At 38.2% G+C, this 18575-nt stretch overlaps 1 protein-coding gene across 9 annotated transcripts in view; it reads left to right on the forward strand.

Moving 5' to 3' along the window:
- The window catches only part of PHACTR2 (phosphatase and actin regulator 2), a 294919-nt gene extending 281377 nt beyond the window's left edge, over nucleotides 1-13542 (forward strand). For 6 of the 9 annotated variants that reach the window (XM_069598593.1, XM_069598592.1, XM_069598594.1 and 3 more), the window contains 2 exons: nucleotides 922-998; nucleotides 11704-13542. In XM_069598593.1, coding sequence (XP_069454694.1) covers nucleotides 922-998; nucleotides 11704-11719 — 93 coding nt within the window. In that variant the 3' untranslated portion in view covers nucleotides 11720-13542. Of the gene's footprint in view, nucleotides 1-921; nucleotides 1003-11703 lie in introns of those variants that run through there. The other 3 variants (XR_011258654.1, XR_011258655.1, XM_069598598.1) reach the window with 2 other exon arrangements.
- Nucleotides 13543-18575: the final 5033 nt, after the last annotated feature.

An 18575-nucleotide genomic window follows, 5' to 3' on the forward strand; every position in this document is an offset into this window, starting at 1 on the left:
AGGAAGACTCCACATGGTTCAGAGCAACTAAGCCCGTGAGCTGCAACTACTGGGCCTGTGCATTTTAGGGCCCATGCTCCATAACAAGAGAAGCCACCACAATGAGAAGCCTGTATACCACAACCAGAGAGTAGCCCCTGCTTGCCACAGCTAGAGCAATCTGCCCACTCCCAGCAACAAAGATCTCAAGCAGCCAAAAAAAAAAAAAATCTTCTTCATAGAAAAGTTAGAAAATAAAGATAAGTGTAAAATTGAAACCAAAAAACCATCCATGATCTAGCCAGTATTGTTAGTGATAACCGGTGTTCACATTTGAATGAGTATCTCAGCTTTTCAACCTGTAAGCATCTCTTCCAACCCCAGCATGTACATGGCTTGGATGATGTATTCAATAAATAATAATGGAAACAGCATTCTCCTAGATATTTTCTTTGAGTGGCTTTAAGTGCTGTGCTGAAATGTTTAATTCTAATTGTCTAAACTTTCAATACCAAAGAATAAATAGCAATTGCCTTCTCTGTAGCTCTGTGGCAGCTTGTCAAAGCCATGCTGCTGTGGGTGGTATGAAATGCAGAACTTTCATAGGAAAATGATACTGTTTCTCAGAAAAACTCATGACCTGTACTATCCTTGTGGTCACCGAGGATGCGGTGGCTGTGTGACTCATAGATCAGGCCCCAGGGTGGGTTTGGCAAAGGCCCCCTTCCTCTCTGCCTTGTCAGTGACACTTGCAGAGATCTGTCCTGGTTTTTGTTTGGCTGTAGTATCGATACTACATTTATCCCATCGTTAGAGGTAGGAACTCGAAATTCCTTTCTTCAAGATACTTCATAAAAGAATGTCTGCTTCATTGATTCTATATATGCTGAGGAAATGTGTGCTCTAACTAGAAATTCTGTTTATCTATTGTTTCCTACTTAGGCAGCAATAAGGAAAGAACTAAATGAATTTAAAAGCACAGAAATGGAAGTTCATGAAGAGAGTCGACAGTTTACCAGGTAGGTATGCAGTTGTGCAAATTAAAAATGGGTAAGATGGTAAATTTTATGTTACATGTATTTCATCACAATTTAATTTTTTAAAAAACATAGGTTAGCACAACACCATCTAGTGAACATTTCTGAAATTAAGTCCTTTTTTTTGTTTGTTTTCTTCCAAAGAAGTCTAAATCATTCTAGACGGCTGTGTTTTGGTTTTTTCCTTAGTTTTATATTCTGGTCCAAAAAACAAGCGTCAGCATCACTTATTCTGCTCTTAAAGAGACTCAGTTGAAGTTTTATGCCCAGAACAGATGCTGGTGAAAGTCAGTGTGGGCACAGACATGTCTACTTAGGACTCGCAGTAGACATAGCTTAGAAAGGGTAGAAGCTCAGTTTTTAGAAGGCATAGCTTAGAAAGGAATCTGATTTTTACTGATGCCACAGAAGCTCACTATAGTCCTACCATTTTTTCTGCCAACACACTTCAGTTTCACAGGCCGCTAAAACTGGAAGAGGCTTGAGTGACCATATAGTCTGACCCCCGTACTTCATAGGTGTTCTGTTTATTTCTCTCGTATGGGTTTAAGAGCTTTGCTATATGTGTGTGTGTGTGTGCTCAGTTGTGTCTGACTCTTTTGCCACCCCGTGGACTAAAGCCCGCCAGGCTCCTCTGTCCATGAAATCTTCCAGGCAAGCTTCTTTTCCACTACAAGAATCTTGGAGTGGGTTGCCATTTCCTACTCCAGAGGATCTTCCAACCCAGGGATCAAACCCATCTCTTGCATCTCCTGCTTTGGCAGGTGGATTCTTTACCACTGAGCCACCTGGGAAGCCCCTTTGCTATATATACATAACAGATGTTCTATAAGATTTTTCAGAGAATTTGCGTGTCAGTCAAATCTTTGAAGCCTGTTGTTGTTCAGTCACTAAGTGGTGTCCTACTGTTTGCAACCCCATGGACTACAGCATGCCAGGCCTCCCTGTCCCTTACTATCTCCCAGAGTTTGCCCAGGTTCATGTCTTGAGTCAGTGATGCTATCCAACCATATCATCCTCTGCTGCCCTCTTCTCCTTTTGCCTTTAGTCTTTCCCAGCAGTAGGGTCTTTTCCAGTGATCAGGTGGACAAAGTATTGGAGCTTCAGCTTCAGCTTCAGCATCAGTCCTTCCAATGAGTATTCAGGGTTGATTTTTTTTTAGGATTGACTGGTTTGATCTCCTTACTTTGAAACTTAAATTGTTTAAAAAAAAATAAAATAAAACATACTGGGACAGATGATTACATGAAGAATACCATGGTAGATCTTTCTGGAAAGCAAATACTGATCCCCAAACTAGAAACAGCCTCTGTAAAGCAGCCTTGCATCAGGGTGTGATGGTATCTGCAATGGGTTTTGGTTTTTTTTTTTTTTTTGGTAACAGCTGATATGAATGTAAGCTTTAAAAGTGTTTCCCACAATATAGTGGTTAACACTCTTTAAAATGTGTTTGAAGACATTGGTGGAGGAGTGGGTGAATTAGATGAAGGGGATTAAGAGGTACAAACTACCAGTAATGTACAGCAAAGTAATGTACAGCAGAGGAAATACAGTCAATAATATTGTAATAACTTTCTACAGTGACAAATGGTAACAGACTTATCATAGTGATCACTTCATAATGTATAGAAATACTGAATCACTTATGTTGTATATCTGAAACAAATATAATTCCCAGGTAACTCAGCTGGTAAAGAATCTGCCTGCAATGCAGGAGACCCCCCACCCTACCCCGGCTTGATTCCTGGGTCAGGAAGATCCCCTAGAAAAGGGATGGGCTACCGCTCCAGCATGCTTGGGCTTCCCTGGTGACTCAGACTGTAACGAATTCATCTGCAATGCAGGAGACTTGGGTTCAGTCCCTGGGTTGGCAAGATCCCCTGGAGGAGGGCATGGCAACCCACTCCAATATTCTAGCCTGGAGAATCCCCATGGACAGAGGAGCCTGGCAGGCTACAGTCCATGGGGTCGAAAAGAGTCAGACATGACTGAGCAACTAAGCACACACAAGTCAATTACAGTTCCATTTTCTAGAAAATTAAATTTCCAGAGAAGGAAAAAGTGTTCATATCACTGAGATGAATATTCCTTGCTTAGGTATTCTTTAAAATTTGGCAGTAAAGCAAATGTCTCCTGGTATTTTTCCATTAATTTATATTACATCATTAGTGTTACATTATGGTTGAAATATATTTAGGCTCTGAAACTTATAAAAATAATACTTATGATTTTCAAGTTGTTTTCAGTATTTCTTTAAACAGTAAGAGGTTTGGTAAATGCTGCTGAGTCTTATCAAAATAATACAAACATATGATTATGTTTTACGTTTAGAAAATTGCTCATATGGAAGATTATGGTGCTCTTAGCCCCAGCCATCCTTAGAGGGAATAAACACGGCATGAATCATGACCTGGCTCTTTAAATGGAACCCGACATAGAGCAACTCAATTATTAGCCTTTCTCATTAGTGCCAGGCGTTATCTGCTTATAAGAGGAAGCCTTCCCTTCAAATTCTAAACCTATTAGCTGCCTGCGGATTTAGGGTGGTTAATAAAAGGATTGAGACAGCACTGCTTCATCTGTCCAGGCACCTCTTTATCCAGAGATAATCTCCCACATAGTGATGTGTTAGTCAACTCTAGGAGGACCCATTCCCACATTCCCCATTCCCTTCCTTAGCTCTGTATCTCCGGAGAGAGTCATAAAAAGCTGGTAACATTGGTTGTCTCTAGGAGGGAGATTAGATGACTAGGGGCCAGGCACAGTGGGGAGACGACACTACTTATCCTTCTGAACCTTTTGGATTTTTGAAACATGAGAATGTATCACCTTGTTGAACATGTTTTTAAATTTCACAAAAATGAAGGATCCATTTCCAAAGTTGTCTTTCTATCAGTGAGGTTTCCAGCATGGTGGTTTTTCATGAGTAGTGTGCTGGCACTGCTACTGTGACATGCCTGCTATTGGTGTACCGCGAAGACACTTCTAAAAACTCCATCATGAGTACGTTCCCTGAACGCTTGACCTGAAGATGGATTGTAGCCCATCCATCTAGAGTGGAAAGGTCCACTCCTTCATCTGATTCTCTGTTTCTCCAGATAGCTCTTGAAATTGAAATGCATTCTAGGGCCATATGAGAAGCATGAGGATAAGTGGCCCATATAAGAGTTCATCCTTTGGCTTGCAAGGTACCAAGCTCTAACCTCTGTTCTTTAGAACATTTTCAGCTTGTCCAGCCACATACTGTTTTTTCTCCCCATCCCAGCAGCTGCCCACCTGGTCCACTGTTCAAACCCCAAAAGACCATTTGAAGAGCACTGTACTATTAAATAGGGCCAGTGCATTCTGGAAAGAAATCACCATGGCAAAGAAAACCCACTTCCCTTTCCAAAGTAAATGGGATTTCTACAATTTCAAAGTAATTCTTTAAATTATAAAGACATGTAAATTGTTTGAAAAGACTTTACAGAAAAAACTAAACTTTAAAATGGTTACAGCTGAATGGTAGGATCTATGACTAGTTGTAACCTTTGAATATTCTGTTTTCCAAATCTTTTAAAATGTCAACATGTATCAGACTTATAATCAAGAGAGAATATTGCTTTAAAAAATAAACATCGAATTTTGTAAACAAGAACATTTTTAGAGTGTGCAAAATAATGCTTTCATACGTATAATTCTCTGTGGGTGCATGTGTGTGCCTGGGTGCTCAGCTGCTCAGTGTGTCTGACTCTTTGGGATGATAGCTTGCCAGGTTCCTCTGTTCATGAGATTTTGCCAACGAGAACACTGGAGTGGGTTGCCATTTCCTCCTCCAAGGGATCTTCCTGACCCAGAGATCAAACCCATATCTCCTGCATTGCAGGAGGTTTCTTTTACCACTGAGCCATCTGGGAAGCCCCTTATATAATTTTATTAGTTTCTATATTATTTGCTTAATATATTAAGCAAAGAATCATTAAATTGATAACTCTTAGAATCAAAATGGGCCTCAAGAGATTACTGGCATAATGTTGAGTGGAAAAATCCAGATAGTGACTAAAGTATACGTATGTAGCAGTGGTTTGCTTTAAAATTCAGATGCATAGGAAAAAGATTGGGAAATAACATTAAAACATCCATAAAAAGAATGAAATATTGCCATTTGTAGCAGTATGGATGGCCCTAGAGAATATCATATTAAGTAAAGTAAGTCCGACAGAGAAAGACAAATATTATCTGATATCACTTATGTGCAAAATCTAAAAAATACAAATGAACCTATATACAAAACAGAAACAAACTCAGACATAGAAAACAAACATGTAGTTACCAAAGGGGAAAAAAGGGTAGAAGGGACAAATTAGGAGTGTGGAATTAATATATATAAACTACTATACATAAACTAGATAACAATAATTTACTATATAACATAAGTAATTATATTCAGTATCTTTTAATAACCTATAATGGAAAATAGTCTGAAAAAAGTCTTTATATGATTGAATCTATTTGTTGTACACCTGAAACACACTCAATATTATAAATCAATTCTACTTCAATAAAAATAAATAAATGAATAGATAGATAAAAATAAGTAATGCCAAGTCTTAAGGGGAAAAAAACAACTCTTAATGGTGTGTCATAGAGTGGACCTATAGGGGGTTTTTCTCTACTTTTCAAGTTTCCCTAATGTAGTTATGTTAAGAAGTGTGTTTGTGCTTGTGCGTGTATTTAAAGTAATTATCTAGGGACTTTCCTGCTGGTCCAGTGGTTAAGACTCTGTACTCCTAATGCAGGGAAATCAGGTTCAGTCCCTGGTAAAGGAACTAGATCCCACATGCCACAACTAAAATAATACTGCGTGCTACAACTAAGACCTGGTGCAGCCAGATAAATATTAAAAATAAATATTTTTAAAATACAGTAATTATTTCATTCTGTGCCATCTTGAGCTATTATAGCCTATGTAGATTTATAGATAAATTAAACTACCCTTTGAGCTTTCTACACAGGCTTATCAAAATGCGACATGGCAAGAACTATACTTGTGACCTCAATAAACATTAATTCAGTGATTTCCGTCGTGGTCCGGTGGTTAAAACTCTGTGCTTCCACTCAGGCAGCAAGGGTTCGATCCCTGGTCAGGGAACTAAGATCTCACATGCTGTGCGGTGTGGCCAAAAATTTAAAAAAAAAAAAATTAATTAAGGGCCTTCTACAGAGAATGAGAAGGAAATGGCAAACCACTCCAGTATTCTTGCTTGGAGAATCCCATGGACTGAGGATCCTGGCAGGCTACAGTCCATGGGTCACAAGAGTCAGGCATGATTTAGCAACTAAACCACTACCACCACAGAGAATGAGAAGGCTGCTTCTGTAGAGATACTCTCTTGAGGGCTCCATTTCCTTGCTGCCTGGACAGAAACTGAAAAGAATTGCAAAATGTCGCTTAGACCCCCAGAGTTGCAAGCATGGCTTCGTATTCGGACTCACGAATTCTCATCCAGCATGTGATCTGACTTCAGTTGAACAAGGAGCAGTGGTCTAGGAGAACCTCTTCATTTGTTTAACATAACTGTATGTGCCTTGACCATTTAACCCTTTTAAATAAAGAGGAAATTAATTACTCAGGATTTCTGAATATATCAACTAGGAGAGTACAGGAAAGTAATGTTTTACACTTGAGAGACATTTCATATTTTATATTGTCTGAACTGAATTTATAGGAAGGTGAAGAAATTTTTATGTATTTGTGGAGGAGCCATTATGGGAAAGAGTTATTTTTACCTGAATTCCATGACTTAAAGTTAGTTTTTTGCTCCTATTCACTCTCTCTCAAAACTATGAATATAAGAAAAAAAATTATTGACGTTTTTAACACGAAGAAAATATAGATAGCTTCCAAGTTTGAGTTTCAGGAAAGTTCTGAAAAAAAGGGTAGATGAAAAGCTTAAGTATCGTGAGGGCACAGTAATGCTATTTATTGCTTCATCAACTTGAAGCCTAAAGCCAAACTGTCATTCTGTCAGGTAGGCAAACTTCCCCAGAGGTAAAGCTGAACTTCGTGTACCTCAAAATGAATGCAAACCACTGAGCGGTACCAAACTTAAGAATAATTTTGCATTTTCAGCACCTCTAACCATAAAATGTTGGAGTTTATTTTGAAGATAAGATGCCTAATTTAAACAGGATATAAATGTTCCTTTCTGATTGGATAGTGTAAGAAAATATATGGGTATTTTGACCAGATCTGGGCAGTGCTTATAAGGAGAGGTTACAGTTCTGACCCCCCAGCTTTGTCAGCATATTACCGCATTCAGAGTATTGGTTAGTTGTCGTCTTCTCCTCCCCAGTCTAGACGCTATGCTGATGGCCTGACTTTCCAACAAAATCCAGTCTGTGAACTCATTCTGTAATGGGATCCATGGGCAAATACTGTCCGCAGAAAAACACAAAAAAAATTTGTAGTGTCCTGCTAACTTTTGGAAATTAAAAGCAAGACACTTTCCAGGAAAATGCTGGGTTTTAAAAGGTTCTAAATCTTATCTGGTCCACTGGCTACTCCCATTGTTGCCCAACCCAATTTCTTTTTAAATATTTATTCATTTATTATTTGGCTGCACCGGATCTTAGTGGCAGCATGCAGGATCTAGTTCCCTGACTAGGGATCGAACCCAGGGCCCTTGCATTGGGAGGTCTCACCCAACCCTATTCTTAATTTACCGTCTTCCTCCCAGAGACATTACTGATTGAAGAGAAAGCCTCTTGTGTCAGCTTTCCCCACTCTTGTTCTTGGAACCCAAGGCCAAGTGAAGATTAGGACACTGTGGAATAATTGGTCCTGCAAATTTGGAGAGACCTTAGAAAATTGCTAAATTGGATGAGTTTATATTTAATTCCCTGGGGAGGGGGGGGAATAAATCCAGCAAAGAGGGATCTTTGCTCGGTCAGTGTGTGAAGATCCTGCAGGTGCGGTGTTTGTGTATTCAGGGCTCCCGGTGCTCCTCCTCCCTCCCCCCTCGCGGTGTGGGTGGTGCTCCTCTGTCCTGCTTCTCGTTTCACTCTCCCTGCCGCCCCCCACCCGAGGGCATCACTGGCCTGGCTTTTTCTGGTAATTGAGAAAGTTTGTGCTGAGCCCATTTTCATTTAGTTCGCCGTGTGGCAAAAGGCAAAGGTGTTTGAGACAACTGTAACAGTCAAAGTGTAGCCTGGAAATATGGACCAAGATTTTTCTCTGGTCAGAATTGATCAAAACTGGTGAATGTAGAAATCCAACTGATTATGTTTTCCATTCCATTCTACCCAGAGAGCAACAAAAGTACCCTTTGAATGAAAGCATGGATGACAACTGAAGAGACCTAGGATGCACGCATGCATAGATAGACATGTTTTAATCTCATAATCTCAGGTAGGTTAGGAATACAGAGTCTAGAGCCTGGCCTTCAAGCTGTCTGCCTTGAGTACATGACTGACATCCCTGTGCCTCAGTTTCTACATCTGTACAACAAGGATACAGGAGTACTTACCTCTAGGATTATTTTGAAGATTACACATAGTAGAATTTAATGTGTGTGCTCGGTCATGTGTGACTCTTTGCAACCCCATGGACTGTAGGCTGTCAGGCTCCTCTGTCCATGGAAATTTTCCTGGCAAGAATACTGGAGTGGGTTGCCATTTTCTCCTCCAGAGGATCTTCCCGACCCAGGGCTAGAACCCTCATCTCATGTCTCCTGCATTGGCAGGCAGATTCTTTACTGCTAGTGGCACCAAATTTAATCGTTAGGTATTATTATTATCTGCCTTTCTTTCACATTGTATATGTTTGATTTTAAGAGGTTTTCAATTGCTCTTGAGACATTTTTATACAATTTCCATAGTTTTTCTTCAGGTTATAGTTGACTCTTCCTAGACAGCAATGGGTTACCATGGATTAGTATATTACTCAGTTATAGAAATGGCAACCCACTCCAGTATTTTCGCCTGGAGAATCCCATGGATGGAGGAGCCCGGTAGGCTACAGTCCACGGGGTCGCAAAGAGTCGGACGCGACTGAGCGACTTCACTTTCCTATAATTAATGTTAAGTGAATCTCATGATTAAACTCTTCAGTTACATAGAATTACTTACAGAACAAGTAATCAAATAACCAAGTGCACCTGTATATATGTACTCAGTCATTCATGTGTTAGCAAGTATTTATGGAGCACAGAGTGAGTCATACTTTTCTGGACCCTAAGAGTTTAGAACATGTCAAAGTCCTCACTCGCACATGCTTGTGTTGTAGTGAGGGAGACAGACCGTTAGCAAGTAAATGAACAAGTAGACAATAATCATTTCTTTTCTTTTTAAAAGGGTGGGTGCTCTTTTTTATTTTAAATATTTATTTACTTGGCTATGTTGGGTCTTAGTTGCGGCACATGGGATCTAGTTCCCTGACCAGGGGTCAAACCTAGATCCCCTGCATTGGTAGCACGGAGTCTTAGCCGTGGGACCACCCAGGAAGTCCCTAGACATTTCAGACAGTGCTAAGTGCTATGAAAAATAAAAGATCATTTCAGACAGTGCTAAGTGCTATGAAAAAAAACGTTAACAGGACGCTGTGCCAAGAGTGAGGGTAGATATGGATAGAATGGCTATGAACGGGGTCTCTTGAGGAAATTAAACTTACTCTGTGATTTAAATGACAAGAGGAAGTTGTCAGCACTGTTTGGGGAGAGAAAAACACTTCCCCTAAGGGTATCAGCTAATGTAGCGGGGAGAGCTGCTGCAAGAGGCCTGAGGTGGCAAGGATTTTGCATGATCAGAGGGCAGGAATAAAGCTCAGGCAACTGAAACAGTCATGTTGTCCCTGTGTAACACTGTAGAACATGGAGGTTCACACACCTGCCCAAGGTTGTGGACAGAATAGAGTCAAGAATTGAACTCATGGTGGACACATCCCTACTTGAATCACAACGTGTTTGCTCATTTTGGAAAACTTGGTATAACCTATTTTATTTTGACTTCTGTCGAACATGCCGAAGTAACGTCATGTCACAGGCTCCGTACATCCTTCATATAGCTCCAATTATCAACTTATAGCCAATCTTGTTTAATCTGTTCTTATGTCTTTAATTTTTCATTTTTAATGCTTGATTCAACATAGCAACATTTATTAAGTAATACCATACACTAGATATTGTATTCTATGAGTATATGAAAGTAAGCCCAAGTCTTTTCTCAGCATCTCACGGTCTAAAAGGAGATACACCCATACCCATACACACACACACACACACACACACACACACAATGATCAGTGACTGGTATAAACCAAATATTGTGGGTACACAGAATAGAAGCAATTATTACTTTTCTGAGAGGTGGAGGAAAAAGGAGTTTGGGGACTCACAGAAGAAGATTGTAGGAGATGGAGATGGGAGGAAAGATAAGGGTAAAGGTAAAAGTGGAGAGCCTTTAGGAGGGCAAATGATTGGAATTTAGGGAGTGGTTGTGAAGTTAGAAACATGGGTTGGGCCACACCCTGAAAAGCCTCAGCCATCACTTTAAGAAATTTAAATTTTATCAATAGTGGGGAACAGTGCAATGATAGTAACAAAGATCTAGGATGATTGGGTCAGTATTTATGGTAATAATGCCAGTGATAGTGTGGAGCATAGATTTGATCTCCCAGTCTATGAGCCTGAGAGGGAAATTAATTTGGAGTCTGGGCAGATGAACATTAGATTTTACTTGAACAAATGAACATGAGAATAGGCAAGATAAGTGAAATACCAAGTAGAATTGCATAATTGTGGAATCACAAAAGTAGGCTGAAGAAGTGAATCAGATAAGGGCTTCTGGAGAAGATGGCTTTTAACCTTGATCTCAGATATGAAAATATATATGGAAAATGAAGGGAGTGATTGCAGTATTAGAGAGGAACATGTTCAAAAGCAGAGGGCTACAAAATCACAAGGACTGTTTAGGAACTCTCATGGAGGGGCATGAATCCAGCCAGCTAGCTAGCATGCTGTTAGTATCGTTAGTAATTTCAGCAAAAGGTGGTGAAGGCTTGAATGAATCCAGAGACCGGCAGTTGGGGCAGGACTTGGTGACTAATGAGATGTGGAGGGTGAAAGGGAGAACGTTGCAATCTTAGGCTTCTAGACTGAAAGTATTTTTAAAGGTATAACATGTAACAAGATAGAAAGCATAAAGGCAGGTTCACAAGGAAAGATAATTTGTATATCTGTATACATGCTTAGCATGTTGCCTGTGGAACATTTGTAAGGAAATGCCTGGGAGGTGTTTGAAAATTCAGGTATAGAAAGTACATTTGGAGTCTTCAGCGGCAAGTGAAGAGAAGCTGAAGCTAATGAAATTGACTACATGATGGTGTTTTCCTTTTTGTAATGACAGTTCAGGTGTAACCAAATCCTTTGTGAAACATCTCACTTTGTTCAATATAGGTTAGAACATGACCCTCAAGATAGTGATATTTTTGTGTATTGATTGCTCTCTATCTCAGATGATAAAACCAGCATCTTTTGCAGAGCTGTCTCTGTTTTCCCTCATGACATTTATAATGATCTTCTGTTATGACAGTAATTTATTAAGAGAACAGTAATTTGGTTGGGGATGCTAAACATGACTGTACCATATTCACGTCACTGAATAGAGTTGTGTTTCTCTACCACATCACAGAGTTTGTTTCGTATTTCAGGTTTCATCGTCCATAATGAAGCATGAGACTGTTGGGAAACAGACTGATCATCTTGCGGGGAAGCCTCGCTTCCTGAAAACCTGATATTGCACTGGGATTTGAATGTGTGTGTTTCTGTTTAACTTGTGGTGAAGGAAGCGTGTGGAAAATGCTCCCCACTTGTACAGCCCGGGTGGGCCAACAAGCAAAGGGGATGGTTCAGCATCCCGGCTGTTCAGCGACCCTGCTATCCAGCATGTGGACTGATGGTAAGGGACACCATGTTTATGCCAGTTATTCTTCATCAGGAGTTTTAATCAAAGAAGATGAGCAGAAGACAATCGCTGTTGCCAGAAAACCACATTTGAGAGTGTGGGTTAAAGAATGGGGAATGGAATTTCTGAGCACTGGAAAGGGTTGTGGGGGCGGGGGGGAGGGGGGTGATGAAAATCAGAAAGCAAGAGAAATACTTCATTACGTTAATGAAAAAAGGAAATAGAAGCATAAATGTATTTTTGAAGAGGCTTTGGGTAATTGAGAACTTATTAAGGAATTTGGGAGTTTAATCACTCAATGTGGATTTCTTAGACCTGATCCCAGAAGAATATTCTTGTTTCACCATTATATTGGTACAGCGTAGTACCATTATTTTCTTGTCATTGTGCCAGTGAATCCAGTTGCCAGAAATAAGTCTGAGTGTTTTCATGTATCTTTTTCTTAAATGCAAGAGGCTTTTACTGACTCTTAATAAGCATGCTCACCCAAATTTTGTTGCATGCTTCAAGTAGCATAGCTATACATACACACTTTACATTCTTTTAAATACTCCTTACCTAATGTACCAATCTTCCACAAGGATAACAGGACTGGGAATAAAGATGTAATGTGACCCTATAAATCTGTAGCAAGCTTTAGAAACGAATCATTTGGTCTTTCCCTAGCTTAATTATCTCCAAAGTTGAAACAGTCCTACTTGATTTAAGGAAGATACTATCTACAATCATGGCACCTTTTTAAAAAGTCTGAATCCAAAGTTAAACTTAAGCAAAATACAGGTGTTCTGCCAGCAGTTGGCTCTGAATGGGAATGGAAAGAACTACTTAGTTTTCATGCTGCATTAAGTTGGATTGCTGCTATTAAAAAAAATAAAGCACATGGATTAAAAAAAAAAATACTCACCCAAAGACTTAAAAGAACAGAAAGTGTCTGCTAAGTTGTTAAGTAAGGAGAACCTCATTTGGTATTTTAAGAGTCTGCAAATTGCATCCATAAATACAGAACTGACTTTCAGTACGAAAGGATCAGTGAATTAAAGTTACGAAAGATTTCCCCATGAGCCTACAGTCAATATTGTTTACATTAAGAAGCCATTATTGTCATCTTGCTATTTTCCATGGAGTCATGGGCATAGCGTGGCTTCCGCTCCCAAGTACCTATGACCACGTGTAAATACTACCTTGCATCTAATTGTTCTTTCACAATTATTTTGTGCCCCTTTTATTAAAAACACATGTGATGTAGAACAACACGACAAGATCTAAACAGACTATTTTATTCTTGGAGTTTGGACTACGATTTTCTGAAGTGATTCTGGTTCATTGTATGGAAAACTGTAATTTTCTATTCAACCAAAAGCAAACGTTTAATCTAATGGGTAAGTGTGGGTCCTGCCACTCATTTATATTTTAAAGAATCACTTAAAATTGGATTTGTAAGAAATAAAAAATGTCATCCCGCTTGGCCTATTACAAAAAGCCAGGACCATTTTTAACTAAGAAAAGTAGCTGGCATCATTGCATCTCTTGCTGTACAGAGCTGTGTGCATTAATACAATAAACCTAGAATTTTGCACTATTGTCATTTCTTTGATGGAATAACTTATTTTTGCTTTGAAAAAATTTTTCTGCATGTCCTAGTGTCTTTAATCTGGTTGAAATTTTGTTCATTTCATAGTGTTTAAATCCAGCCATAGATATTAACTATGTTCCAGGTTTTTTTTGCTGAAGTCATGTTTTTCCTTTTGTATTGTTTTATTGTCATTTTAGTGTCTTAATACCAAGGCTTATAATGTTATTTTAATTTTCTATACTTATAATCTTAGAACATTGTTTTGATTTCTAGTCACAAGGCTCCTATAAAAATGGCAAATATAAGACATTTATCACTGTTTTATCACTCAAGATGCATGTCATAGAAAGTCTCTATTTGGTTGATAAAAGGAACAATTTTTTCCCCCTAGCAGTACATGTGATATAATTTTTTATTCCCTATAGTGAGATGCACTTAGTACAAAAAATAAGACTCTGAAAGAGAAAATGAGATTCTGGGTCCTCAATATATTATTTTCCTTCTATGATATGTCAGATTTATGAACTACCCATACTTTCTCTTCTACTGATCGATGTATCTAGGGAAAAGTTTTAAACTTTTCTCTTTTTTTAAGAAAATTTAAAAGTAAAATATATATATATATATATATATTAACCACTACTAGTTTAAGAATTGAAACCATGAATTATTTCATTGGAATGATCCTTTAAATAAAAAGAATGGAAGGATTATGAGCTAAGCTGCATTCACAGAATGAAGCTCTGTTTTAATAGCTAGTTTTAAAAGGCAGAAACACTGCATATCCACATCAGCAGCCCATCCAGAGGTCTCTTGCAAAGCAGCTCTGAAAGGACACAAGGATGTGGACCAGCCGCCATAGAATTAAGTATCAGCCTAGTGCCAGCATTTCTGCAATCCAGCCATTAAGCTGCGGTTCTGTAAAAATAAATGTGTGTGTGTGAATTGGGTTGTTCCAGTACAGAATCAGGGTTTTTCCTATTTAATATGTGACATTAGGCTGACATAGAAGTAAGTGCTTTTTCTGAGTCCCTGAGATATGATTAAGGAAGAAAAACAAGTCCATCTCCAAAAAAGCTCAGGCACGAAAGAACTAGACAGACTAGTTTGGTTTTGTAAAAACCAAAGTGGTCATTTCCATCTTTTTTAAAATGGAGAAAATGAACCTTAACGTTAAGGTAATAAGAAGATGCCATGAGCTTTAGTACTATCTTCATGGTCTGACAAAATTAGTTCTCTGATGATTAGTGTTAATTTTAGGCAGCCTTATCTGATAATTTCCTACATGTGTGAAATAGCTTGCATTTTTTTTTGTTCAATATAGTTTACCTTTATGATAATTCCTAAAATCTATAGTAGAGAACTAGTTTGGATATTTGAACAGCTGTTTCAAATTGAGGGGGAAAAAACCACATTCTATCTGATTTATCCAGAAAAATCGACTTTCTGCTTTCATTTTCATGTCCTATATTAGCATATTGATTGAGATCACTTATCTTTCTCTTACATTAGTAAATATATTGTGTTAGGAGAAACTTGTGAAATGTCAGTGAAAATCTTTTTAAGGAAATAGAGGAACTGAATACACTCCTTAATAATCATCAAATTTTGAACATGAGGATAAGTCCTTAAAACTCGTAACTCAAGTTTTACAACCTGTAGTTAATTCAGTGCTGCATTGGCACTTAAAAAAAAAAATACAATAGCTTACACCTAAAAGAGAAAAATCTGCACTAACGCTGCATATCCTAATGTGTACCACATTTTAACACAAAGTAGGCTTTGTATTTATCCTTAATAGAAGCAGACACAACTGTCACAAATTATACTGCTTTCACAATAGAAGAAAGCAACCTTGTCTATCTCATACAGTGTCTCCACATTTAAACAGCTCTTCAGAAACGTCAGAGTACTTCTTTAAGTGGTTCCAGCAGCACATTTTACATCTAATGAGAAATCGTCAAAGGAGGTAAGATGGAATCAAACTAGTATAAGACATAAATTTATGTCATTTCATCAGTATGGTAGCCTTAAACATTCCTAGATACAATCATATTATGAAGCCTAACCTTACTAATGAAAATATATATATTTTGAGACAAGAATTAATTTCTTCACATGGTTAGAGAATGTTATAAGCACTAAGGAACCACTAAGATAACGACTTATTTACAGAATTTTCCCTTGGCCACTTGAACCAGCTAGTCTTCCACTGTTGCGTGTTTAAGTGTCTGTCACAGTATTTCACTTGCCAAAGCAGAATGAACTTTTCCAGCTGAACTATTTCCTAGAGGGGAATGCAACAGCAAAAGTAATCATCAAATTAATAGGACCATCTTTCTGAGAGAGGGCACATCTCCAGATAGAGGACACCCAATTTTCAAAGAGCAGCATGAGGAGCTATTATAATTTGTTAGTGATCAAAGGGTGGTAGAAATAGGGTGGAATACTCCCAAACCATTCTCATTTTCACTTTCTGTTTACTTTTTGTAACCAATAAGCTTAAACTCTTTGTGGAAATGGCAGACCACCAGTAGCATTTCTAGAAAACAACCCCAAAATAGTCCACTTGTGCTTTTTTGAAGACAGAGTCATCCCAAATTAAGAAACCCTATTGTATACACTGTAAGATTTCTGGCACCAAAAAAAAAGAGAGAGAATCCTATAGCAGCTATTTGCATTGGAGGCCAGCCCTCAATGCAAGGGTCATTTTTTAGCCATGCTAGGATTTACTACAGAAACAATGCCATTTAGCTGGCATAGCTGTGCATGTAAGCAGAGCACTCCATCCGTGTTTCTCAGTAGGGCTGCTGCTGGCCTTTGAGCTGGGCAGTTCTTTGTTCTACAGAAATGTCTCACGCGTTGCAAGATGTTTACTCTCCCAGGCCCTTGCTAACTAAATGCCAGTAGTATGCCCAACTGTTGTAAATACTAAAAGTAAAAAGCCCTCCCCTATGTTCAAATGCCCTCCTGGGAGGGCAGTGCCACCTCCCTTAAATACCACTGTCTACTGCAATTTGAGGACACAGGAAAAAGTGTCTATCTCAAAACCTCATCTTGACTGCCTTGCATTTCTTTGGGCCCTGAATCATTTTTCCCTGTCATTTTTCTTGCCTTCCGCATCTAGCCTTCTGATGGCAACTTTAGTTTTCCAGTTCTTCATGGAGGAGGTTATTGGGTAGGCTTGGCAGTTCCAACAGGCATCATCACTTGGTTAGTCCCTGTATGTAAAGGACAGAGTTCACATGAAGCACACTTTTTTTTTTTTATCTCACAACTACACTGTTGGTCGTAGCCCTAGTCAGTGTCATGAGGATCACTGCATGGCTTAACCACAAACGCGACTGCTAACTATCCACACATAAACAAAACTGGTGGTCTCTGAAAATCACCATTTAGGTTTCACCTAGTAAGCTGCATCCCATGAGTTCCTAAACAGTCTCATTTATCCTGTTAAAGAAGCATTTAATTGACACGCAAATGCTTGCATTTCCCCTGCAGAGACAGTCATGCAGTTTAACTTTTAGATCTGTGAATACTAAATTATGAAGGAAAGAAGGGTGAGCTCTGGATTGCATGCATATTGTCCTCCATACTTCAATGACAGTCATTCACAAAACGAGTTTTACCTGGGGGAAGTATTCTTATATTAACTATACATAAACATACTTGTTCTCTTTGTAACTTTTTATCATCAAAACTGAATGATAAATGTGTCTTGAAATAATTGGATGAATTGTGACTAGTGGATCAAATTAAGTCAGCTACTATAATTTTTTTTCAATATGAAAATTTCTAAAATCTTTTCTGAAGCAGAGTAACTCAGCCAATAAAAGTGGTTATATTGTGAACTTTAAGATGGTGCTTAAGAATTCTTGTTAAATACCAATTTTTTTTTTTAAGAATTAATTGAAGGGAGTAAATGAGGCAGAACGCCACTCCACCCTCAGGTCAATTTTGTGCTGTGTTAAAATGCCAATAACATTTGTGCCACTTGCCAGTTTGGGGGGCTTTTCCCTTACTGGATATTTTGTTATAGTTTGACTATATTACGTTGCTTAGAGAGCTTCCACATGAAGAAGTCACCATGGCAGTGCTAACTAGCATTCATAAACAACCTGAATCTAGGGTCAAACCACTTTCATCACTAAAAATATAGGCACTAATTTTTTATTTTTATTTTTAAAAATATTTCTTCTGTGGCTTAGAGATGTGCCAGTGCATTCAAAACATTCTGTACCAATTTCACCAGACTGAGTACCTACTAAAAATTCAACCTAGTCATTTTCTTTTTCTATGTAACAGTGAGGTTTAAATAAAGAACTATATACATTCTTCTGTTATTTCAAGCTTTGGTGAAAGTGATAAGAATGGTAAGCTGTGATCGTTATCAGGCTGACTGATTTCTAATTTCCAGTGAGGATCTTACCCTACATATTACACAGGTATAATATCTGTGACTGTAAATAACTGGAACTGTATACTGATTAACATGACAGTTTCTCTTTTTTGTGTGTTGTTCTGAAACCTGTACTGTATTATAGTATGTGGGTATAAATATCTACAAGTATACACACATATGTATATGTAATTCCACTATTGTAACCTGAAAGAAAGACTGTGTATTATCTTTTTTATTCTGTATTGGTGTTTGTGTTATTTAAAATGCAAAATTATGCTCTGTGTAGTTGTATGATATTATAGTATGCTTTGCCGTGCACAATTCCAAGTGCCTTAGAACATTGTTTAGCTTTCTTAAGTATATATAAATGCATATATGTATAAAATTGGGAAAAGTTACCTCAATAAAATCATTGGGAAATCCCAGCTTTAGTTTGTTCCAATTTCTGTTGTATTCAGACAGGGCTCAGTATTTCTAAATTAAAAGCTCAGAGTCCATACCTGTAAAGCAAGAATAAGATAGCTTTTCTAATTGCCTGTAATTTCAACTCTGCCTGACTTAAAACTTTTTGTATGCAAGTCCTCACGGTTTGTACCTTTAATTAAAAATATCTGTCTAAAGAATTACTGCTTTAAACAGCAAC

The sequence above is a fragment of the Ovis canadensis genome, chromosome 8 (genome assembly GCF_042477335.2).
Source record: "Ovis canadensis isolate MfBH-ARS-UI-01 breed Bighorn chromosome 8, ARS-UI_OviCan_v2, whole genome shotgun sequence".
NCBI lineage: Eukaryota > Metazoa > Chordata > Mammalia > Artiodactyla > Bovidae > Ovis > Ovis canadensis.